Source organism: Argopecten irradians, chromosome 12 (assembly GCF_041381155.1).
Source record: "Argopecten irradians isolate NY chromosome 12, Ai_NY, whole genome shotgun sequence".
In the NCBI taxonomy this organism is placed as follows: Eukaryota; Metazoa; Mollusca; class Bivalvia; order Pectinida; family Pectinidae; genus Argopecten; species Argopecten irradians.
This window is the reverse complement of record NC_091145.1, coordinates 28,473,124-28,498,835: the sequence shown is the minus strand read 5'-3', so window position 1 is coordinate 28,498,835 and position 25,712 is coordinate 28,473,124. Positions and strand designations below refer to the sequence as shown.

Sequence of the window (25,712 nt, the reverse complement as noted above, 5' to 3'; positions counted from 1 at the left end):
GAGTGGGACGACTGGCTTACCCGTTGTCTATGTGACCGAGTGGGGTATGCTGTTAGGTGTCTTTGGTGGCATGCTCCAGTAATATAACACTATGAAAATGGCGAATGTCCCATTATATCATATGGAGCCAAATATCCCACACTCTCCCAAAACATAGCCAGAGGAGGTCGTCCTTATATGACCCTAGTTGTTGATAGGATGTTAAAGCCTAACGAACCAACATTGATTGAAGTTCAAGGTTATTTGAAGCAACTTGGTGACCATTCATTCTACTGTCTATTTAATGATTCTAGCCATGAAGACCTTGATTATTATGAATGAAGGTCAATGTAACTCATTAAAACAAGTATGGAAGCCATTCATCCAACCATGCTGCAACTTATTGGGTAACTAAGCACTTTATTTAAGTCATTTAAAATATTTTAAATTGTTGATTGTCTAATGTTACCATTGGTGAAGGTCAAGGTCATTACATTGTTGATTGTCTAATGTTACCATTGGTGAAGGTCAAGGTCATTCATTTGAACAAGCTTTGTAGTCCTCCACCCCACCATGCTTCAGACTTATTATTCACTGGTCTCTGTACCTAAGTTAGAAATTGTTGTTGGCAAGAAGTGAAAAATTCTTGCTGATTTGACCGCTATGACATTGACATTTGAACAAACTGGATAGTCCTTCATTCCAGCATGATGCTATATTAATTTAATGTCTTTATTTAATGAAAATAAATAATTTAAATATTTTAGCCTACAATCAATTAACCCCTGTAACTTTGAATGAAGATCAGGGTCATTCATTTGTTGGTCCCATCATCTTTGCTTGCTACAAGAAAATGCAGTATCAAGTGTTTGAAGATCTTACTAAATGACATGAACTTGAAAAATAGACTATTTGACCAATGTGATCATAAGCCACTCTCTTATTGAGAAGTCATTTCAGGAATTTCAGCTCTTTGACCTTTGACCTTGATTGAAGGTCAAGATGATTTATTTGAACAAACTTGATAGACCTTCATTCCAGTTTGCCACGTACTATAAAACCTTAGTTAATCAGATATCATTTTAAAAAAAATTGAAAATATGAAGATCTTTCTTTGAACTTTAGTAGCCCTTCATATCAGTATGTTGCAGACCAAGTAACAGGTCTGTGTGTCTCTCGCTTATAGAGAAGTTGAAAATATAAATTATTTTTGATACAGATGACAAAACACTGAACAAAAGCAATCTCAATTAGACAACTGAGACTTTGTCGCAAGTGTGAACTCTTTATGAATGAGGTTGATGAAGGGGAAATAATTGGCAAAAAATGGTGAAATCTAAATAAAATGACAAACTTTATAAATAATGTAAAACTGTTTATTTAAATGAGACAAAAAGAATCAAATTTTGATAATCATGGTAAATTGTAGAAATACAAAATATTTACCGATATTACAAAAATATTTCATGAAGAGATAATAACATTAAGAACTGAATATTTAATTCAGTAAAGTTTCTAAAATTCAAAAAGGGTGAGGAAAAAAACGATATGTGTTGACTCTAAATACTTCAAATACTATTCTTAAGTTTTGCACAAATATCACAAAAAATCACCCAATTCAAATAATTAGTTAAACATTTTATCAATCATATGTATTTGATGAATGTCAGTCTCATGTATGATGAGATATGAAAAATATCATAATGGCCGCACACATGTACAGCTAGGATGAAGAAATGACAGTATTTTTAAAATTACTTTGTGAAGAAAACAAAAATTCCTTTCTTTCTGAAGCTATTGAATTATCACAAAAATATACCGTGCTAGAATCAAATACTTTAACAATAAATCAAATTCCAAGTGTATATCATATACGTATGTATTGCAAAGTAATCTTGTGACAAGTTAAGATATATTAGCAAATATTTGTGAAGAATTTAATTTTGCCAAATTAGCATTTTACATATTGTATATGTATACATTGCTATTAAAAAGGTAATCTTGTGACAAAATTAAGATACATGTACCATAAGTAGTCACAAATATTTGTTGAAGAACTTAATTTTGCCAAATTTTCATTTTACATATCATATATGTATGCATTGCTAAGTAATCTTATGACAAGTTAAGATAAAATTACAAATATTTGTGAAGAACTTAAATTTGGCAAATTTGCATTTTACTGATCATATACCGTATGTATGCATTGTTAATTTATCTTATGACACAAATTAAAATATAGTCGCAAATATTTGTGCAGAATTAAATTTTGCCAATTTTGCATTTAATACCAAACATTTGCAAAAATAAAAAAACCCTCAAATATGTTTTAAATATAAACTGCAAAAATGTATACCCCACATTTATTGTAGGTGCACATCAATTAAATGCCAATATAACAAGGACTGTAGCCATTGAAACAAACAATAACAATAGACGGAAGAACATTTTTGCACGATTTGTTTTCGTGATTTCTTACACCCTAAAAATTTACGGTATCTTTTTGCAACGTAATATAGAAACAATAACCCTGTTGGCAGTGCTATAGAGCCATTGATACATCATTATTTACTGCCAAACATCTACCACAAAATCACCAAATTAGGACTAGCTGTAAAAATATAAAAAAAATCACATCACAGGTATCTTTGTAATTTGAATTCATTACTTTACATTTACAGAACTCTGTAAATACTAACTGGAAGAGACCGAGATAAAACTTGGGGTTATCTGAGTTTGTATCAAGCAAGTTTTACTGTAGTAGTGGAAATCAGTGGCCTCTCTGGTTAACTAATGGTAAACAAGTGGCACATGGTCTTTTTAACTTTCCGTTTAAATTGTCCAGAAATCAGTTGTGTAATTTAAACTGACATATTTGCCATCACAGAAATGATTTCTGAATAGATATCGATTCCTTTCAGGAAGATGCTTTCATTCAGGAACTCGTTGTGATCGTGGAGAAGGATGGGGGTGTTGTTCATGGGCGAGAAGCCCAAGGCTGGAATCCCAAGCTGTAAGGAAAACAATAGAGATTAATATCCCATAATAACAGGCTCTACTTGACCAATATTAAGAGAACACAAGAGATCCAGAGGGATTTTGGCGCCAACCAAAGAATGATCTATGTCTGACAATGGAAAGAGGGATCTTTTATCTGCTTTTCAAACTTTTACTACATCCGACATATCAAATTTGAGACAGATTGCTTCAATACTTTCTGAGAAATGGCGGAAACAAACTTCATTTATCAAAATCCAAGATGGCAGCCTGTCGGCCATCTAGTTCACCAAATGGTCCCAAAATGCAATATGCACAACAAGGGTCCTAGGGCAACCTGCACATGAAATTTGAGACAGATCCCTTCAGTACTTTCTGAGAAATAGTGGTAACAAACTTCAACAATCAAAATTCAAGATGGTGGCCTAATGGGACTTTACAGGATAATTTCTGATAAATTTAAGATTTGAATTGCACTTGTAAACTAGAAGAATTCAAAACAATTTTCTTGTTATAAGATAAGGGAGTCATAACCACTCTTTAACTCCCCGTCCTTACTTATCCAGTGGAAAAAGTTTTAAATATGTCCCCCCAAAATGGTTGGGATGGTGAGGGTGATCATGTAGGATTAGAGAGTGAACTGAATCTCCTTCTTTTGATTATATACATTAAAAACTTCACAAATCAAGGAGACATTAATGTTGAACCGCTTGACTTAGATGAAGTGGTCATAAATGACCCTGGCTGTATATAGGACGTTAAAGCAATCAAACCCAACGTAACCTACCTCTCTGATGAAGCGACTGTCTGTAGCTGCTGGGAATATTTCAGGCTCGATCTTCATACCCCTAAATAAATATAAGCATAAATAAGCAATCTTCATACCCCTAAATACAAATAGGCAATCTTCATACCCCTAAATACAAATCAGCATTAATAAGCAATCTTCACACCCTTAAATACAAATCAGCATAAATAAGCAATCACCATACCCCTAAATAAGTCAATAATTTGCAAAACATTAGAGACCAAAATCAAGTTACGCAAATATCAAGGTTTTACATATTATTTAACAGATTAAAAAAAAAACATGACTGTCCTTCTGTAGAGTCTACAATTTCCTTATTTGAAGTTCTCTATCAGAAATAAGTGTAATTCTTATAAATGATTGCCAAATATGGTATACATAAACCATCACTATGTAAAAGCCAGTATAATACTGCTGACACTTACATGCTCTCACACACTGTGCTGAATGCTTTCCACCATGGGTCAGAGTCTTGTACAGGTGTGGTGTCTTGTATCATACATTTCTGAAGGAGGAAAAGAAATTCAATTTACCTGTAATTGTTTCTGAATTTACATGATCAAAGAAAAGACAACATTACCAAAACAAATAATCCCCACACAGCAGCAGTACACAGGATAATGACAACTCGTATGAGTGATTAGGTTGTACAATGATATAACAAGGTAACCATTCACAAATACAACTGGTGTTGGATTTCTCATTTGGACACAAAAACATGTTGAACCACCTGTCTATTGTTCTAACACTTTGCTTTGATTCCTATTAAGTTTATTAAGGATGAATTATTACCTGGTGAAACTCGTAGGTAACATCGTCTCCAGCTTCAGCACACCAGTTCTTGATTTTATTTTCAAATTCTACAAGGTCAACAGTGGGGGCAATCCTGATATCAAAACCTGTGACAGAAATCACAATTATCAGAAACATAACAAATCATTATCTGTGTGTAGAGATATTGTGTAATTTGAATACTACGGTATATATTAAAATTTATTTATGGTTTTCGTGTCATATTTTTTATTTGAAGTTTTGATTGAATTTTTTTTACTTACAGAATTGCAATATCAAAATCTTAATATTTATATGGACATTTAAAGCGAAGAAGGGCGGGGGTCTGGGGGCCGCCTAGGCCCCCAGAAGCCCTCGAATAAATGGTGCAAAATCCTGCATTCTGAGGATTTCATGAACACATTTTCCAGAAAATAATTGAAGCCATTTAAGGATGTTTATTTATGGTTTTCGTGTCATATTTTTTATTTGAAGTTTTGATTGAATTTTTTTTACTTACAGAATTGCAATATCAAAATCTTAATATTTATATGGACATTTAAAGCGAAGAAGGGCGGGGGTCTGGGGGCCGCCTAGGCCCCCACAAGCCCTCGGAGCGGGGGCCCCCAGAAGCCCTCGAATAAATGTACACTTTTTCCAAAAAATAATTGAAGCCATGTAAAAATGTTCGTTTATTATTTTTGACGTCTAATGTCATATTTTGAATATAAAGTTATAGAATTGCACTGCCTAAAATCTGAATATCTATTCATAGAGGCACGAAGCAAAGAAAAGGATGGGGGTTTGGGGGCCGCCTTAGAACGAATATACTTACCGGCCTACTATGCCTTTAGGCCGGGTACGAATTGGTCCCTATGTATCGTAGTGGAGCACTGCCTCCGAAAATCACTCGGGCACAGTTTTTCATACTTTTTTGAAGGTTTTGAAGTAATAGGGAACAATTGTAGCTCTAAAGAAGACACCATTTTTCAGTCTAAAAGTCTTTTTAGCTACAATATTGCAGCTAGGGTCCGCCTATTGAAGGTTTTTATAGGACTAATGAAAGTGTATGTGAACTTTTTTAACGATATAAGCTTTAACTTTTATACATTATCTGTCAGATTAGATAATTTATTTTTCCTAACTTACACAATCTTCATAATTCGTGTATTGGACAATGAAAGAAAAGAAGGTTAGTGGTCTTGTCTATGGCCATAAGGTGCCAGGAGCCATTGCTATCATCCTGTTTTCTAATAGGGAGCCTTTTGTCATGTGCATTAATTTTTTAACATCGTTTGCCTATCTTATAACATTATCGTTAAGATATGTTTTTATTGAAACAAAAAAGGAAGGCATCTGGCCATGGGGTGCACCCAGACCCTAGAAGCTCTCATTTTCTGTCGCATTCCACTTTTTTCTTTACACACATTTTCTTAGGACAAATAAAGGCTTCTAGAAGCATTCGGCGTCAGTAGTGATCTTGTAACTGGCGTTTTGAAAGTACGCACACATTTGTGAATTGATAGTCGGATTTAATACAGGACTTGAATGCTGATTCAAAAATGTGTAATATATCATTTACAACCTGGAAAACGAAGGGAATGATATATAGTCAACCAGCGAATACTCATGGCCAGCTACAATTCTTTCCACCCACCCCCTGCCCCTTTTCTTTTATTGCTAAGGATATCGAGATATAACCTGTCAATATTGAATATTAATGACAATAAATTATCTAATATATTGGGAATTTATCGGGGTTTTTTTGGAAAAATACTTGAAGGGATTTACATTGTACCTTTTAAGCGATGGAGATAAAACCTTAACTTACACGAAAAAAAAATATAATTATTCCATTGCGCCTGGATACAAGTATGTTCATGCATGTATGTACCACAAAAGTCGAATACATTTAGATTTTAAAATGATAACATCAAACGGTAAAGGTAGGAAATGGCGCTTTCTGTCTAATTCTCACTCTTTATCTAATTCCTTATTTTTTTCCCTTTTTCCCTTTTTTTTTTCTTTCTTCCTTCTTTTCCTTCCTTCCCCTCTTTCTTTTCCCCTTTTTTTTCCTTTTTCTTTTTTTTTCTCTCTCCTATTTTAGGGGGGCGTACGCCGGGTCCGCCCCCCCTTGGATCCGCGCCTGTAGATGTGACTGTATATATTAGCCTACAGCGGTTTTAGATATATCCATTTGATTGTTAGAACTCAAGGACGTATATGAGAAGGATAAGTCACAGTGGGTTTTGGGGAAGTCCAAGGCAGGCGCTTTTGTGTTTGTGCACTGACCGTGACGTTGGGCGACGACTGATTTTCCTTTGATATCCGCCGGCGCAGCCTTTGATGTAGCTTGCGGGTGCGAGATGCTTACCGTCTTACTTTCTGAAGCGGGCCGTCATTTCATGAGCTGTCGTATTTTTTAACAAAAAATTAAGACTTATCCTCTAAATCTTCCGTTCTTAAAGCAAGCGATAAACGTTGTGGAATTTAATAAACTTTACATTGGTGTTTCATTTGATTCGATAAGATAAGTATTTGTTGAGAAAAACGGTTTTTATTACCGGTTCATAGGCGTCTCGCGTGGTGTTTAGTAATGTAACGAGACAGTCACGAATCCTTCTCACTTATAAATCCTTGTTAGAACTGTATTGATGCCGATTCGGGATAACATGACTAACAGACAGTTTTACAAGAAGACCGACAAAACATTTAATTCCCAAACAATTTTGTATGCAAGTGTTATAAAAAAAGATATCTTTTTAAAGGGTCGATATTTTAATTTACTTTCCAATGTAGTAGGTATATATTATTTTTTAACTCCATTAGCTTACTGGTAAGATTTTTTTGAGGCGAATGTCGCTAAAAACTGAAGCAAATTTCGCTGTGACATCTTGTTTTTCGATACACCTCTAGACTCTTGATTACAATATCAATAGACCTCGGATTTATTCATGTTGCAATGCTGTACATGCGCATGCGCATTGAAAACGGAAGTCATGAATTCCTAGAATGATGCAGAAAACGAAAGCTTATCATTGCTTCGTCGTATTTTGAAGAAACCGTTACGAATGTCAGATCCTATATAAATTTACCGAGAAACGATATAATTAATAAGGTGTAGGTCATAAAGTCATTGTCAGAATTTTTCACTCGTCCGACGGACAAGCGTGATGTCAACATTCACTCGTCCGATGGCCAAATCCACTCGTCTAGACGAGCGGACGAGTACTTTTCCCCAGCCCTGTTGTGTAGTTTGAATACTACGATATATATTAAAATTCGTAATAACAGCACAGGAATTTCAAAGGTAAACATATATAACATATACGATATTGAAAATTATAGACATCATGCTTATAAGTAAGACAATAGTTTAATGTAAATATAACTTGTCATGTGTGTCAAATCAAACCAATGGGAATGCTGGAAATTTCAAGCATATAATAATAAGATTTGACATTTTTCTCTGTTGTATGCAATCCACATCCATGTATAAACATTGCTATCAAAGTACCAATCGTATAATTGACAATTTGTCACTGTAATCATGTCAAGATGTCGAGCCGATCACTTTGCCAGTGAAACGTCCTTTTATGAAAACATGGATTTGGTGCAGCGTTTAAAGTTATATGTGCCGTAACTGGGCGATAATTTTGACATGCTATTTTTTCATCATTAATTTATTAAAAACCATAAGGTTTTGATGAATAAAACTGTAAAAACCATTCAAATGGCTTCAGATGACTTATAAACGTTAGTTACAACACAGAAATTTTTGTACTGAAAAATTGTTGTTTTTATGCATTAAATATGTTTAAATGAAAACATACCTGCAGAAGTCACTTTACAATTACTAAAAACATTGTAAAAATGTGTAATGAAATTGTAGACCACAATTTGGCTTCATGGTCTCACCTAGTCCGCTAAACCTGCCTATATTATTAGGCTTTTTTTTTTTTTTTTTTTGCCTAATATATAGTCAGCTCGCGGTACCTCTTAAAAATGTGAAATCGTAGGCCAGATTTGGCCTACGCTACGTCAGCGGCATATTTCTAATATATCGTCCATGCAATGCAGGGAAAACGTACACATACCTTTATATTGGGATCTTATGTACTCCTTTGCCCCCATGTTACATCCCATTTATGAAATTAAACAACTGTGTACAATGAAATACTTCCGAGACCCTTCTATTTCACACATTTGTAATGGCCGCCGTATACACATTTAGTAGAGCAAACGGCAGCCAATCAACTTCGCTTCCGGTTTTATTTTTAAAAAACCATGTGTAGTTGAAAGATAAACAAAATGCTAGCCAGTTAGAGTTTTTAAAGTAAAATCATGGTCGACATACACGACATGTTGTCAAATATTCAAATTGAACACGACTATTGCTGGTACCGCAGCATAACTTTCGCGATATTCACGTTGCATATGCATGTAGCATATACACGGTAGACTTTTGTTTATCTTTCAACTACACGTGAATATTTAAAAATAAAACCGGAAGCGAAGTTGATTGGCTGCCGTTTGCTCTACTAATGTTGTATACGGCGGCCATTACAAATGTGTGAAATAGAAGGGTCTCGGAAGTATTTCATTGTACACAGTTGTTTAATTTCATAAATGGGATGTAACATGGGGGCAAAGGAGTACATAAGATCCCAATATAAAGGTATGTGTATGTTTTTTTCCCGGCATTGCATGGACGATATATTAGAAAATAGAAATATGCCGCTGACGTAGCGTAGGCCAAATCTGTCCTACGATTTCACATTTTTAAGAGGTACCGCGAGCTGACTATATATTAGGCAAAAAAAAAAAATTAAAAAAAGCCTAATAATATAGGCAGGTTTAGCGGACTAGGTCTCACCGTATGTACTCATTTCACTTCACTATTGATGTAAATAAATGATTTTTGGCAGTACTGCCAAAAATCATTTTCAGCTCTTATTTGTACATGTAAAATTAAAACCTATGCTTTGAAAGCACTGTAATTTTCAAAAAGTTGGTAATTTTTGGTGATGAATAACATATTAAAAGCTCATCTTGATTCGTGAGTATGAAAAATACGGCACATATAACTTTAAGTAACAGATATGTTTGGCTATATGATTGCATGCTGTAGATTATGAGTTCAAGGCCTGTATAGGGCACACGTCATAAAATTTCATTTGTCACTTTTGTTTCTGAGATATCATGCAATATTTTATATCTTTAACAGTTTTTAATTTTAAATTCAAGACTGAAGTGCATATTTGAGTGATTACATTACCAACACAGCCTACCTGCATACATATCCATTGGAACAACATTGAACTGCACTCCACCCTGTCATTATCAATTCAAGTATTTTAATGACAGTTGAATTGAAAAGTTTTAATATCAGAGACTGACATGTGTAACAAAAGACACAAATGGCTTCATAGTCATTAGATTTCTGATAAATTTAAAACTTTCATATATTAAGAACCCATTTTCATCTCCCATTAAAAAAAAATCATGAATTATTGGTCATTTCTATAAGTCAATATAAGCTTGAAATAACTTGTTGCATCTTTGATTTTAATCAAATTACTAGTGTACTGCATAATCAATATTAGTAATGTTTTTCATTATTTTCTGTAGTACCAGGTAATAGAAGCACTAAAGGGACCTAACTCTTGGATCAGAAATATAATATCAAAGCTCATTAAAAACTAATTAAAGACATCATGGTAGACTACATGGGCGAAGACGACTACTTAAGTACTTTTCAAGGCCTTTTTTTTGTCATTTTCAAGGCCCCATTGAGATAAAATTTTAGATTCAATCAATACGAAAATCAAAAGTTCTGTTGGCTACAACTTCTGGAACAATAGTTTAATTGATCATTTACCATCACTGATGATTATGACTGAAGAAAAGTTCATTAAATGAAGTTCTGGGATGTGTCTAAATCAGAATGAGAACACATTCCAGAATTAAAAATCTGGATTTCAAGTTGATTCCAACAACACTTCCGTGGCAAGTTTGATCAAATTATATGTTCATTTCATGATTTAATAGGAATTTTAAATGAGGAATCAAATGTCATTTTAAAACAAATGTATTTTTCAAGGACTTTTCAAGGACTTTTGGTTAATTCAAGGACTTTTCAAGGCCAAACTCTTTATTAAGGACTTTCAAAGCCAACACATAAATTCAAGGACTTTTCAAGGCCTGTGCCCACCATGAAACTGATCAGATATTTTATAAATTTACATCTTCAGCATGGATATCCAAGGGTTATGATCACTTATTGTAATCTATAAGATATTGAGGATGAAAAATTCAAAGCTGCACACATATTTTCATCAAACTCAATTTATGATCATATGAAATAATTGACTAATAGATTACCATACCCAAAAAACAATGCATACAACATCACAAGCTTTTTACTGTGGAAAGAAAAGAAAATGCTTGTTAACAAATGGTCTTACTAATCAACATGCTCACCTGGACATTGGTCAGATTCACTGTTGTAACATCCCCTAACCTTAGGCACGCATTTCCGTTCAATCTGAAATGATCAAATAAACCTTTAAACAGAGCTAAAGTGGGCTTATAGTCACAGCAAACCCCCATTTATATTGAACAAAATGAACTAATGAACATGGTAGTTTGAACTCCGGTTTTCATTCAATATTTAGCAGGTATTTTAAACCGGTTCACCAATATTTATTTGATTTTGTACAAGCTAGTGAAAAATTACCATACCTTATTCTACCCAATAAGTGACCAGAATGCTTAAGATTGAAAACATGAAGGGGCACATTATAGAACCTAATTTCCACGTACATTTCACAAATTTATTGAAAAATTGAACAATTCGCAAAAGAAATAATTAGAGAAACATACACAGTTGTCATAGTTTCAGTCTGTATATAATTCGAAGTACCGGGTTAGTGAAATTGAACCCTCAAAAAGTGGAATGGGCACTTATAGGGACAGGAGCGCTTATTGGGTCAAATACGGTATACTTTAGAGAAAAGTACTCTCACTTGGTTCACCTGCATGAATTACATTCTCCAATGAATAATTTTTGGCTAGCAAGTGTTTGAAGGTCCCAGGTTCGAGCCCAGGTCTGGTTGTACAAAATAGAGAAACATACACAGTTGTCATAATTTGAGAATGTATTGAATTCAAAGTACCGGGCAAGTGAAATTGAACCCTCAAAAAGTGGAATGGGCGCTTATAGGGACAGGAGAGCTTATTGGATCAAATACTGTATCCTCATGTTTTAGAGAAAAGTACTCTCACTTGGTTCACCTGCATGAATTACATTCTCCAATGAATAATTTTTGGCTAGCAAGTGTTTGAAGGTCCCAGGTTTGAGCCCAGGTCTAGTTGGTACTTTTTCTAGTCTTTTGTTATAGAAAGCAATAACCTATTCAAGAAATGTAACAGAGATCTATCAACATATTATCTACTTAACTTTTATTTTGCAGACAAATATTTGATGGCTGTCCAGGTTGGGGACTTGCGGTCAGCCATAATATAAATGCTGTCTCATCTACAAAGTTACTTCTATATCTACTTACTTCTTTTCTTCCTGTCCTCGGAAATCCAAGAAACTATTTATAATCCTTCTCTGAAAAAACAAAGTTTTCACATAAAAAATAATAATTAAACATAACTAATACCAACATTGAAAAAAGATATATTAGTAACACTGATTTTAACAAATAAATAGGGCAATGATAATATCTTAGTATAAAAATGGGGCTAACCATATCACAAACCTAGAATGAGGCATTGGCTCCTAAAAACGAGTTGAGTAAATTTAATAAATGGACATATTGTTAGACATGGGTGTATGGTTACTATGCAAAGTTTTATTACAACGATAATACAATAGTTAAATATTTACAGGTATGGGAATAAAACAAGGTTATATGGCATTTACATTATAACTACCTTCATAAACAATATTTCTCCTTTATATTACTTTGGTATATAGGTGACTAAAAGAATGTTACCCTAAGTTTTCTATGTAAATATCAACATTAACTTACAAATTTCTCAGCTGCACTATTTTGTATGAATCTAGAACCATGGCCTGGTGGACCGGAACATTTCACCCTAACCCCTAGAGCGAAAAATAATTACAACTATACATATCACACAAATAATATGAAAGACAGTGTTAATAGTATTTTTTTTATTTAACTTCTAGTAGAAAAAATTCCAGTTTATTGACAAAAATGCTGACAATTCTCGAAATCTAGCAATGCATACAATTAACTCAATAGTGCAGGGGAGATAACTCATATATAAAGTAGGCACTGATAAAATCATTGCACCTCTGACTTCTGATTGGAGCCAAATTTGGTATATCACATACAACATTCTTGATGTGAAAATGTATATAATGTACATTTACTGTTAAGTTGTAATCATACAAACTACATCGCTGGTTATTTACTCTATTACAAGAAAATTCATTTTTAGAAGTTTAAAAATTTTCACTATCTGAATTACAAGGTACATATATATATGAATAAATCATTCATCAATATTTCGCAGATAAAATTTAGTGATCATAGAAATGTCCGACCAAATTAGGAAAATAACTGGCTATACAGTAGTTGAATTAGTGGTAATAATATTTTAGCACATTTAGCACAGAAACTTTTGTACTGTGGCAATGTGAGACAAATATCTCCAGTGGTGATGAAACGTAACTCTTTGTAATCTTCCCCCTGAAATAACGTTAGCGCTGGATATCATCTTTTGACATCAATCCATCACCAATTGAAACAATAAACTCGCACAAACGTTATCAGGTATCACGTGGTATGTGAATAGTTTTTGATGAAGCAATGAATGTGAATACATTAATTCTTTATGGCCTTAAGTTGTTTAAAATCAATTTTGAGCTAAAATTTAATTGCACCCAAATAAGTATGTTTACAGTAAATACTGGTAGTGAAATAGAAAATTATATAGAAGAAACACATCCAATTGGTATAAATAAAGTTTTATGGTAATTGAACTTACACCAAGGAGCTCTCTCTCCATAGAAAACTGTGAAGGCATCAGTAGGATTTGCTAAACCTGCGAAGATAAGTAGTGAAAGTTAGAAGATCTCTCAGTAACGATCATAAATCTAGGTATTTACGGGATTTTCAGTTGATTTTTTTGCAATATATGGACATCTTAAATAAGCACAGCATAACAAATCAGTCTGCGAGTTAAATTTTGTGACTAATTTAATGTAACCTTCATCCGTTTAGCTTATTAAAAAAGAAAATATTTCTTCATGTAAATGACCACATCTACATATGGTAATGTAAAAAATGCATTTCATTTTAGAAGGATTTTTTTTACCTAACTTTTTCTGTATCCTTAAGACAACAAACACTAACATTTGTTTACCTTCATCAAATGCGAATCCAATGTTGAGTTTCCTGAACTCATCATGTACCACAAACTTTCCCATGCCAAGCTTCCCACCAATTTCTTCATCTGCCATCAAATCAAAACCAAGACCATGTATAGTGTTTATAGAGAGGATGTGTAAGTGGCAAAGTCAAAGTATCCTTGTATTAAATGGGATATGCTGGTTAGGTCAGTTACACATATTAAAACATTTTATCACATCATTGGCCTGATGACTTTTTATGGAACACTTTAGATACTTACCAGGTACAAATGTAAGATGGATAGTCCTGTTAAATCTATGTCCTCCTGTCTTTAATCGACGAATGGCCTCTAGAAAACTAAAAGACGAAAAAATTGATTTTTTTCAACTCGTCTACCTCGACATGCCATAATAAAGGAAAACACAGGATGCAAATTTAGCTTGATCTTCCTATAACTATGCATGTTTCACCAAGCAAAAATCATAAGATGAACTTCATAGGACTTGATTATTGTTTATATGTACACACAACAGTGTGTAATGTGTAAACACCTATGGTCATCTTCAACCTCACTTGACTCCAATTGGCTTTCAAGTTTAGCATACTTTCTTAAGATTCCATTTACAACAGAATATTGGCTTTTTATTAATGCCCTATATTTTATGGAGGAAAGAATTTGTGGCACAATTTGTGATGGTAAGATTCCCGAAACGACTGATCATCATGGTATAAACATAGAGTTAATGTTATGGAATAAACAAGTTTAACAAAACTCTCGTTAGTTAATTTTAAAATTTTAAAAAGACACTTGCTAAAAGTTGTGTCTTTTTTTTTAAATTTTAAAATCAACTACATGTACATGTAACTCGAGTTTGATATACAACAGTTATTTGTTGGGTAACCTCTATTTAAATAGGAATTGTTTATATCTGTGATATATAAATTACATCATAAAATATATGTCTCAGTTTTATGATATAGCAAATGGAATCAAAGATGTTCCTCCTTGTATAACCAACAAGGAAGACTGTAAAGAAACATATTTAGTTGATCTAACATGATCAAATCCTGACAAGTTACCAAAATCTACTTAGTGTATATAAATGAGTACATGTACATCCTATATGTACTTACATTATCCCCACTGACTTCATATCCTGCAAACAATAGTTAGATAAACCCCGTTAATTCATTATAAAACAATCAAATGACATCAACAATACATCAACATGTTCATAACAAACATCCTTACAACAAATTCATGGTTATAACATACAATGTAGTCATTTTCATTTCCCATCCATGTTCCTATAATATATCGTTAATAAGTGTATAACAAACTATGCTTATAACAATTAACAAAGTGATTTTTGTGGTCCCTAGAGGTTCGTTATAGCCAGGTTTTACTGTATACATATTAAATACACATAAACAAGAATTGTATCTATGCTAGAATTAATTAAAATTGAAAACATAATAAAGTTACAATTGGCAATTTTTTTGGTCAATCGTCTCTCCTTGTGAAAAGTGGGACCAGGAGTGCTAAATTGGGTAAAATATCTTTTTTTACAAAACATATTATAACAAATTGGAAAGTGTAGAAGTGATAAGCATGCACAGGTTATAGTACAAATTGGTACTCAAAAGAATGATTTCTCATTATTTTAGTAACAATTTTAAATGTTTCTTATTTTGATACAGTCAAACCTGCTATAAAGAACACCTTTATATAAAGGACCCCTGTCTATAAAGGACACATCTATACAAATGACATATGTCTATAAAGAACACCTCTATATAAAGGACCCCTGTCTATAAAGGACACATCTATACAAATGACACATGTCTATAAAGAACACCTCTATATAAAGGACCCCTGTCTATAAAGGACACATCTATATAAATGACACATGTCTATAAAGAACACTTATATTTAAAGGACCCCTATCTATAAAGGACATATTCGTAAACCTTTTTTGGTGCAATTTACTACACAAAAATTGACCTCTGTATAAAGGACAGCTGTCTATAAAGGACAATTTTACTATGTCCCTTTGAAGTTCTTTATAGACAGATTTGACTGTATAAGATCAAAGACAAAATCAATGTTAACCCCTCTGGACCCCCTTCATACTTTGTCGATGTATATGGACCCCACAACAGATGTAAGGCTGCTAAGGAGAGAAACATGGCAGCCTTTTGGTCTGCTAGAGAGAAAAGGTTAGTGTATACCCCTGATAAGGGGTTAAAGTATGTTGTATCACTAGTCCTTGGATAAAGTCAAATACATTTACCTACTGTATATAGCTCCCTGCCATAACTTTACCTGAGTTCCTCTGCCATAGATGTCACCATTCTCCATCTTTTGTCCAGAAAATGGGTCACATTTCCAATGTTCCTAATGCCACAAAATGAAAAAAAAATGAAATAAATTCTACATCCTGCTTAAAGTTGTCTGCTTTTCATAAAATCATTAAGTTTTTCACATAAATATTGCAACAGCAAATGCTACTTTAGAAGTTGGTAGAAAACCTGTACAGAATTCCATATCCCTTCACTTTTATCATGTTGCCTCTGACTCAAACCAAGTCATCTTGTTTATCTTTGTAAATATTTTGGTTGTTGATTCTAGATTGTCCTATGACTTTGACGGTGTTATGTTGATAAATTACGACACCTTCATCTTCCTTGACATCTTTATTTGAACTGACTTACAAGATGACGTCACGTCAGACCATTGACTGTGACGTCATAATCACAATAATAAATCACGACATCCTCAGGGCCGTGGAAAGTTATTAGATATAATAACACATAAAAAGAATATTTATAGTATAAATTTACACAAAGTTATTGATAAAACAATGTCCATTAAAAAGCGTACAATGGTGTGCTTCGCGTTGTGTTTGTTATGTTCACTAGATAATTAAGTTTTTTGTATACGATATTTATAAGTTATTTTGACAATGTCCATGTTTTGATTTTCCCTTCTGCTGCCAATTTTGCTCTTCTTTGGATCCTTGGCGTGCAATCTGTGACATCCTTGATGTTAACCTCCAAGGGGTAGAGTTTGACAATAGGGCGATTCGTTCTTCCGGATGCAGTATCTACAGTTGCTGCTCTAACAAATCCATCCCTGCCTCTTATCAGTTCTTTGACAATTGCTAATTTCCATTTACCTCTTGTCGAATTGTCATGAATTTGAACAACGTCTCCCTCTTTGATTGTTTGTGTAGCATGTCCGAACTTTTTGTGGAATTCACGCAATGAAGTGACATATTCTTGTTTCCATCTATGCAAGAAATGTTTGATAAGTTGTTGCTTTCTTGAAAATCGTTTTAAAAGTTGATCATGGGAAACGTCCTCTGTAATTTCATCCTCATTAGAACTGCCCTCATCGGGATACGGTAGTCCTTTAAGCTTTCTTCCATACAAAAAATGTGATGGGCAGAGCGGATCTGGATCGTTGACATCTGATGAAATATATGTTAATGGTCGGTCGTTAAGAATAGCCTCAACCTCTGTGGTTATTGTTGATAAGACTTCCATCGTCACATATGCGCGTCCGAGTACTTTTTTTATGCAATCCTTGGTTATCCCAATCAGTCTTATCAATCATATCCACCATACCACGGTGCTCGCTTAGGTATAAATTTCCATACAGTTCCTGCTTGGCAAAGTGCTTCAGTTACCGCAACAGACTGACTGAGTCGTCGAATATTCTCCGCCGCAGAAACAAATGTAGTAGCATTATCTGACATCATAATTTTTGGTAAGGACTTTCGGCTGATAAATCGGCGAAAAGCTCGAAGAAACGATTCTTCGGTTAAGTCAGGTACTATCTCTAAATGGACCGCTCTTGTGTTCGCACACGTAAAAAGGCAAATGTACACCTTTTTATCTCTTCCATTTGCTGATTTCACGTGTAGTTCTCCTGTAAAGTCAACTCCAGTAACAGAGAAGGGTTCACAGTCCAGCATCCTATCTTTTGGTAAAGGAGGTGGAGCTGGAGCCAAATATGGTTTCCCAGATACTTTTTTACATGAAACGCATTTCCGTAAAACAGACCTAACTATCTGTCGAGCTGCAGGGATCCATACTCTTTGCCTTAATAGAGTGACAACTGTTCCTGTACCAGCATGGCAGTTTCTTTGGTGAGTGTCTTGTATGAGGAGATGTGTGAATTTATGTTAACAACAAGGGGAATTTTGCGTCTGTAGGAATTGGTGCGTTGTTAATTCGCTCTACACATCGTAGCATGTTGCCAGGATCTATGTAAAGCTTGAGCTGTCAAATCAAATGGTGTTGGGTCCTCGATCGCAAACATTCCAGTTCCGTAGAATATATGTTGTGTTGAATGTCGCGAATCCACATGTTTGCGGCACATTGAAGCTCTCCTGCTGTCAGTTTCCCTTGATTCCTGTCCTCCCGTTTACGTAAGTTGTCAACAAATCGGATGACATATGCTGTGACGCGTAAAAGTTTCTGATATGAATTAAATCTTTCTATCTGGACTATGTCCGTTATGTTGCTCGTGGGTTCCATTCCTTTGTCCTTTGCAGTTTCAGAACAATTCTCATTCCCAGTATTCTCAATGGCTGACAACACAGTTGTGTCGCATTCTTTCCATATAGGCCAACTCTGGGGTTGGGTTATCCAAGGTGGTCCATGAAACCATTGTGTGTTGTCTTGAAATTCTTCAGCAGATATGCCCCTGGTTTGTAAATCTGCCGGATTATAATGCGTAGGAACATATCGCCAGTGTTTGGATCCAGTTAAATCATTGATTTTTTTCCTTCTGTTTTTTATGAATTTGTTTTGTTGTTTCTCCGACGATAGCCAGTGTATGACTATTTGACTGTCACTCCAATATACAACACGTTCAAGTTCTAATTCATCCAGTAAATGTTGCCCCAAGAGAGCTCCTAATACTGCAGCCATCAACTCTAGTTGTGGTAATGTCATTCCCTTTATAGGAGCAACTCGATTCTAGGCCATTACGAAAGATGCTTCAGTATGATTGACAATGTATGCACAAGCTCCATATGCTTTTTGACTTGCGTCTACGAAGACGTGCAATGTAGAATCCTTTATCGTATTGTCGGAATCGACAAAATACTTCCTGGGAATCGAAGTTTTCACGGTAACGAGTGCTGTATCTACCAAAATATCTATCCATGAAGTTTTTACTTCTTCTGATAGTTTTTCATCCCATGAGAGTCCATCCTTCCAAAGTATCTGGATCAGTAATTTTGCGCGAATGGTGACTGGTCCAAGTATGCCTAATGGGTCATAAATTGATGCTGATTGTTTCAAAACTTCACGTTTTGTGGCTAACAGGTTGCCGATATCTGCTCTTGCTTTCTCGGCGAAAGCGATAGTGTCCGACACCGGATTCGACACCGGATTCCATCTCATTCCAAGTATCTTAACAACATTGTCGGTGTCATGTACATTCTCATTCTCGGCTGCCTTCCGTAAGTCTTGACTGTTTGATGACCAAGACCTCAGATTGAATCCAGCTTGTCTCAGCAAATCTCTTGAACCGCGGAAGTAGTGTAAAGCTTCCTGTTCAGTGTTCACAAATGAAAGTATGTTATCTACATATAGATTTCTTTGTAGATCATTGGACAATTCTGTCTGACTGCCGTTGAGATGTTTCAGAAGTGTCGCGTTTAAAATGAATGGAGAACATGTGGCGCCAAAGAGTACCGCTTTGAATATGTAGGTTATTAATGGACTATTGGGGTCTGATGGATCACGAAGCCAGAAAAATCTTGTCACATCTCTGTCTCCTTCATCAAGGCTTACGTTCAGGAATGCCTTTTCAATGTCTGTAGATATTCCATATTTCTTCACTCGAAATCTCGCGACGAGTCCTGTAATGTCATTAAGTTTAGGAGGAGTGCACAGTAGACAGTCGTTTAAACTTGGAGATTCTGAATCTTAATGGCAACTGCAATCATAAACCATCCTGACTGGCGTAGTTGTCGAGTCTTTTTTCACAAGGTGGTGTGGTATGTAATGTATTTTGTCCCCTGATTTCATGTTGTCATCCAAAACTTTCTCTATGAATCCTCTCTTTTCTTGGTCAGATATGATATCTTCATACATGTTCAATAGGTTTGGTTCTCGAGCGAGTCATTTAACGACATTAATCGTTCTGTTTCTTGTGACAAATTCATTTGTCGGAAGTTCTTGGTGGTCCTCACGCCAGGGCAACTTAGCAGTATATCTGTCGTTATTGAAGGATATGGAAGTATTCTGATATTCTTCCATGTAACTCGTAGAACTTGTAGAGTTGTCTGGTGTATCCTTTACTCCAAGAGATTCAATTTTCCAAAACTTTTCTAAGTCAATTTCCTCTGATTTGTGGTTTATCAAAATGTTCATGATCGCAGTATTCATGAATGCCATCGAAGATGCAACAGTTGTTGAGTTTTTGTGTGTGATGATTGGACCGGATAACAGATATCCTAATTTGGACTTGACAGCTGTCGGTCCACTCCCACGAATCACTTTGTCCTGTACTATTGACCATTAGTAGTCTGCTCCAATTCGGGGGTTTATGTTGAATTTCTCATGATGTGTCACTGGGTGAGCTAGCTGTAATCCTCGTAAATAAGGCAACTTTGCAGCGTTAATCCGGGCTTTCATCTCTATTGGCGCGGCTATCTTTGGTAAGATAACTACCTCTATCGGGATTCTCTCTCCGCTGACAGATTCAATGTATATGCGTGCAGTTTTTAGATGACGTACGTATCTGACTTTCACTTCCCCCAAAAGCAGCTATTTTCATGTTAATAGTTCCTGTAGTCTCGACATTTAGTTCTTTGGCTAAATCCTCGGTCATGAAAGAATTCTGTGCTCCTTCGTCTAAAAGAATGCTTGCTGTAGCGTGTTGAAATTCGGACCATACTGGGGCTACAGCGGTCTTTAATAAAACCTCGGAATGAGATGTAATCATTGTTGAGTGAAGCGCTGCGGTTTTCTCCTCCTTGTCAGCACCTCTAATTCCCTCCGATACAGAAACCTTAGGATTCGACGATTGCGGACTCTGGTCATTACATATACTAGTGTGATGTCTTTTCCCGCATTTTCTACACTTGAATTTGGAATGACAGTTATTCACTTTATGTGAACCAAAACAGTTGAAACAAACGTTCTTGAACTTCACAATGTCTATGCGTGCTTTGTAATCGGTGATGTTTGTACATTGGTTAGGTGAGTGCATCTCCCGGCAAAACAAACACGGCTTTCTAGAATTGGCGCTTGTATTCGGTATACCTTGTGTCTTACCTTTTGTCCTCTTGTTGTCTGAAGTTCCGGTTACAAAAGTTGCCGTAGGTATAACTTCCGGTTCAGTTTCTCCCGCTTCCAAAATGCATATCTCCTTCCCGATAGCTTTGCGCAAGGATTTCAACTCCCAATTATCGCCTCCGTTATCTCTAGTGATGTTCTGTCTTACGTTGGGCGTTAGTTTGTTCTTGATTATTGGTATAAGGAGAGACCCAAATGATTCCTCACACTGTCCTAAAGACTCTAAACCTCTGATGTACGACTCCATCTTATCGTGAAATGATCTGAGACTACTTGCGTTAAATCGCGGGGCAGGAATATTTATCAAATGTTCCATGTATGCGTTTGTAACTTTGTGGGTCTGTCCAAACCTTTTCAAGAGAATGTCTATAGCTTGTAAATAGCTATTGTTCGTGATAGGAAGACCTTCAATGCACTGTGACGCTTGGCCATGTAATTGCGCTTTTAGATAACTAAATTTTTGAATGTCTGTCAAACAAGTATTGAAATGAATCGTTGACTGGAACGATTCCCAGAATGTTTTCCACTGTAATATATCCCCATCAAAAATTGGGAGACTCAGCTTAGGGAGTTTATGAAATTGAGAAGATACACTTGAACTTGAAGAAAGCTGGTGTCCGCTTAAGTTTGTATTAATTCTGGGGGCAAAGTTCTGTGCGTTGACATTTAAAATTTCATTCTGAGCATGGTGGTCAATGTACTTAAGAATTTCAGCTATTTCACAATCAACTTCAAATATATACTTATCTGAGTTTTCAAATTCATCGGCAATGTCGTCTTCTTCAATTAGAGTAAGTATCTGTTCATCAATTTTCTGGATGTTTGCCTTCATTTCTTGTACCGATGTCAAGGCTGTGTTGATTCCGGTAAAGTCATCATTTGATTTAAAATCCTCTAATTTTCCTAGCAGTCGTGTTATGGCCCGCTTGTTGCCAGTTCTTATGTTCTTTAGCTTTTGTAGCTCCATTCTTTACGTTTGTCACAGCACCAATGCTATGTTGATAGATTACGACACCTTCATCTTCCTTGACATTTTTATTTGAACTGACTTACGAGAGGACGTCACGTCAGACCATTGACTGTGACATCATAATCACAATAATAATTCACGACAGACGGCATGTATTACAAGAGGGAAGAAGGAAGGTAAAGCTATTAAAAAGATTAAATCCATTAGAAAGAACAAAAATAAATTAGTAAACGAAGATAATTTGCCACCACCTCCACCATCAACTCTAACACGTACCAAGCCCTGACACGCTATTTCTACAATTATGAAGGTCAAGAGTTAGAATGTAGGCCAGGCTGACCTACTCTTTGGTATGTCACACACTATCATACTATGGTTAATTTAGGATCCATGAAGTAATGTCAATTGAGACAAGAAATGCATATGGATTACAACTAAGACCACAAACATACAGCCATCACCTCCTTTTTGACACAACACAACTGACTTTTTTCATTTTGTGTTATTCATTTCCCAATGTCCTTAATTAAATGATTGATGAAATAAAGACGATATCTTTTATAATAAAAAATAGAATTCTGATTTTCTTATCATTTAAAATATTTATTATTACCATGAAAACAGGGACAACATCTGTGTGAGAGTTGAGCATGATGGAAGGTAAGGATGGATCCAGGCCTTCCCATGTCATAATGGCTACCAATCGCTCGGGATGGACCTGTGAAATAAAGGGGAGATAATCCAGAAAATGTGTCTTGCTCGGGCTAGACCTGTCAAATAAAGGAGATATATTTCAGGTGGACCTGTCAAATAAAGCGGAGATAATTCAGGTGGTCAAATAAAGGGGAGATAATCCAGAACTAGGATAAAATCTATCATGCTCATGCAGGGTAAATCTTTCATATGAAGATGAAATCATTAATCTAAAATTAGGTAAAACATGTCAAAGATATGTATTATACATTGTAACTAGTTATAAAGCATACTTTTAGTTACAAATGGTACACTAAATTATACGTTTGAGCAAAGAATTTATCAACATTATTACATTCTACATGTAAATCTAAATTTAGTTGAACTAAAAGAAAATGACAAACATCACATCAACATTTACTATAAGTGATTTGTACTGTTATAAATTATCTAAAATGATAGAATAAACGGCCATTATTCTGATATCAAATCACAAGGTACTAATAGCATAACTGCATAACTTTTCATAATTTGATTAAATGATATAACTTTTATAAATTTCCTTTGGATCATGACTGACCATTACTTAAGATTCCTCATCAAATGGTTGCCTAAATGTCTGGCATTACTGTAACAGAAGTGAAAATCAAACTTCAAAACATGCTGTATATGGATCTGAATCTTTCTACATGTACCTCTACAGTCCGGAATGGAAGACCAATCTCTTCTGCATAATTTCTAAGAAAGGAAATTGCTCCATCTGAAACAGAAAATAAGCTCCCTCCAGCTTAGAGTTTTCAATTATTTGCAAATAATAATTAAAAAACATTTATACTGCTTTTATATTTAAAAAATATTCTAATTTTTCAGGTGCATGTTGTATATTTGAAATAATGAGCATATACAGAGTCACTTACAAATCACAATTCACATTTTGTACAGGTAGTGTACATCTATTATCTTTTTTTTTTTTACTTTTAAATGAATGCTGTAATATTTTGAAAATAAAAAAGTAACATGTGGTTACCATGGCAACAGGTTTTAATAATGAGACAAAACTCAGAACATGTTATAACTTGTATTAACATTATATAGTAAAATACTAGCTGCAACTAATATACTGCTTAGCTGAGAGCAGTGTTCAATCTACGATTATTTTTCGTGGGTCCTTTTCAATGGTTTTTGTAAAAACAATGGGTCCCACAGTGTTATAGATACCCATTCCCAGAAATTTCATGGGTCCTTTTAAAATTCTGTGAGTCCAGGACTCGGGATGCGCATGTAGATTGATCACTGTGAGAGAGATTTTTCCTTTATTCATTTATCATTATGCATATTTTTAAGAAGAAAAAACTCTGTATCTCCTCCATAATCAACTGCTCATCTGAGAGATTTTCTCTTCATTCATTTCTGCATATTAAAACAAAAATCTGTATCTCATCATTAAATATAAATTTAAAAGTAAAATGGTGCAGCAAACACTGTATAAACTTATAATATATTCATTATTATTAGTGTACATGTATGAATATATACTACATGTGTAGCTGCTACCTGTCTAGGGATAGGTGTATCGATTATATGAACACTTCATTTTAGCTATCTTTATGCAAAACGAGGCCCTTTGTATCACATCTTGTGCACACGGTCTACCTGGGCCGTATTCGATTATGCGGTTTGACTGGTTGGACCTAGTTGTTCGTTTATGAATTAAAAACGGACCTGGTGATTGTATATTGTTTTAAGACGAGCCTTGACAAAGCCCTAACAGGCATGTATCATAAACAGGATTTATACTTGAAAAAAAGACTTTTACAAACGGTCGAACCGGTTGTTCCCAATAAACGAAAACGGCCATGTACACTGTAGTTCGCACGTGTGCAAAAGGAGGTGAAAAAGGGGGGTGTATTGACCAACGCATTTGTACATTTTGTATATATTTAAAGACACTTTAGTTTTTCATCGACGTGACCAAAAAATGTCAAATAATGAAAATACAAATCTCGAAAGACTACTTGAAATTCTTATTTGGTTTTTAGCCATTATAAGGCCATAACATTACTGTACCATAGTCTGGTTCAGGGTGAACGGTTCGGATGCGTATGTATTCCCTGAACTTTGTCACTGCCGGATCTTCACATTTTTGCTTCTTGGGCAAAGCTCCTTCTGGCATTTTGACGCTTTTTACATATATTGATGCTGAAAATCCAACAAATATCAGAATTCAATGTCTGTCAACACAGTAGGTCAGATTGGTCTAGGTTTATAAATTGCTACTAAGCTTAGAGTTATCGTTCGTTATTAAAAAATTACTTCCGGTTACTAGCCCCATCCAAGATGGAGGCCTCAGGACCCAGACTCCCGAAATTGCGGGATATTCTTAGAAGACAGAGAGAAGACTCTTTTTCCGAGGTGAAAAATGACTGCAAATTAATGCCTCTTGTTCATAAATATCTTTTTTACGTGATCTCTTCATGATTTTTATCAAACTGATCACCGAATCTCATTAGCATTTATTAACAACATCAACTTTTTTATCATCAATTTGCAGAATAATTAACAGAAATATCGCCATTTTTTATTAACCTCAAATGGTGGAACATACACATTGTGTATGTCCCATTTTAGGTTACTTCTTATATCGTAATATGACCGTGAAAAAAACAGCATACACAGCTCATGTCTGTTTTGTTTACACTTGAGCAGGTTGGGGACATTTGAGTAAAATTCCTGTATTTGAGGGACCCTTTTTTGATAATTTTTTTAAACAACTTTATTCATT

At 34.9% G+C, this 25,712-nt stretch overlaps 2 protein-coding genes across 3 annotated transcripts in view; one reads left to right on the top strand and one right to left on the bottom strand.

Moving 5' to 3' along the window:
* Positions 1–1,341: 1,341 nt before the first annotated feature.
* Positions 1,342–25,217, bottom strand: LOC138336799 (aminoacylase-1-like). The gene is made up of 16 exons (XM_069286366.1): positions 24,998–25,217; positions 23,626–23,690; positions 22,851–22,955; positions 16,274–16,345; positions 15,082–15,104; positions 14,228–14,304; positions 13,961–14,050; positions 13,583–13,639; positions 12,598–12,671; positions 12,124–12,173; positions 11,039–11,102; positions 9,847–9,889; positions 4,577–4,683; positions 4,210–4,289; positions 3,764–3,824; positions 1,342–2,990 (listed from the first exon to the last, which is right to left on the bottom strand). Exons 1-16 carry the CDS (start codon positions 25,101–25,103, stop codon positions 2,841–2,843), a joined length of 1,224 nt encoding a protein of 407 aa, XP_069142467.1. The 5' UTR covers positions 25,104–25,217; the 3' UTR covers positions 1,342–2,840.
* The window catches only part of LOC138336798 (striatin-interacting protein 1-like), a 26,746-nt gene continuing 26,220 nt past the window's right edge, over positions 25,187–25,712 (top strand). For both annotated transcript variants that reach the window (XM_069286365.1, XM_069286364.1), the window contains exon 1: positions 25,187–25,342. In XM_069286365.1, coding sequence (XP_069142466.1) covers positions 25,268–25,342 — 75 coding nt within the window. In that variant the 5' untranslated portion in view covers positions 25,187–25,267. The remainder of the gene's footprint in view (positions 25,343–25,712) is intronic.

Bases quoted from the DNA above. Each gene is read 5' to 3' on its own strand.
- LOC138336799 (XM_069286366.1), bottom strand. From the start codon at position 25,103: ATGCCAGAAGGAGCTTTGCCCAAGAAGCAAAAATGTGAAGATCCGGCA. The intron at 22,956-23,625 runs GTACATGTAGAA...TTTATTTCACAG, and splicing joins TTCCATTCCGGACTGTAGAG to GTCCATCCCGAGCGATTGGT. The intron at 4,290-4,576 runs GTAATAATTCAT...TTCCTCCTTCAG, and splicing joins TTACCTACGAGTTTCACCAG to AAATGTATGATACAAGACAC.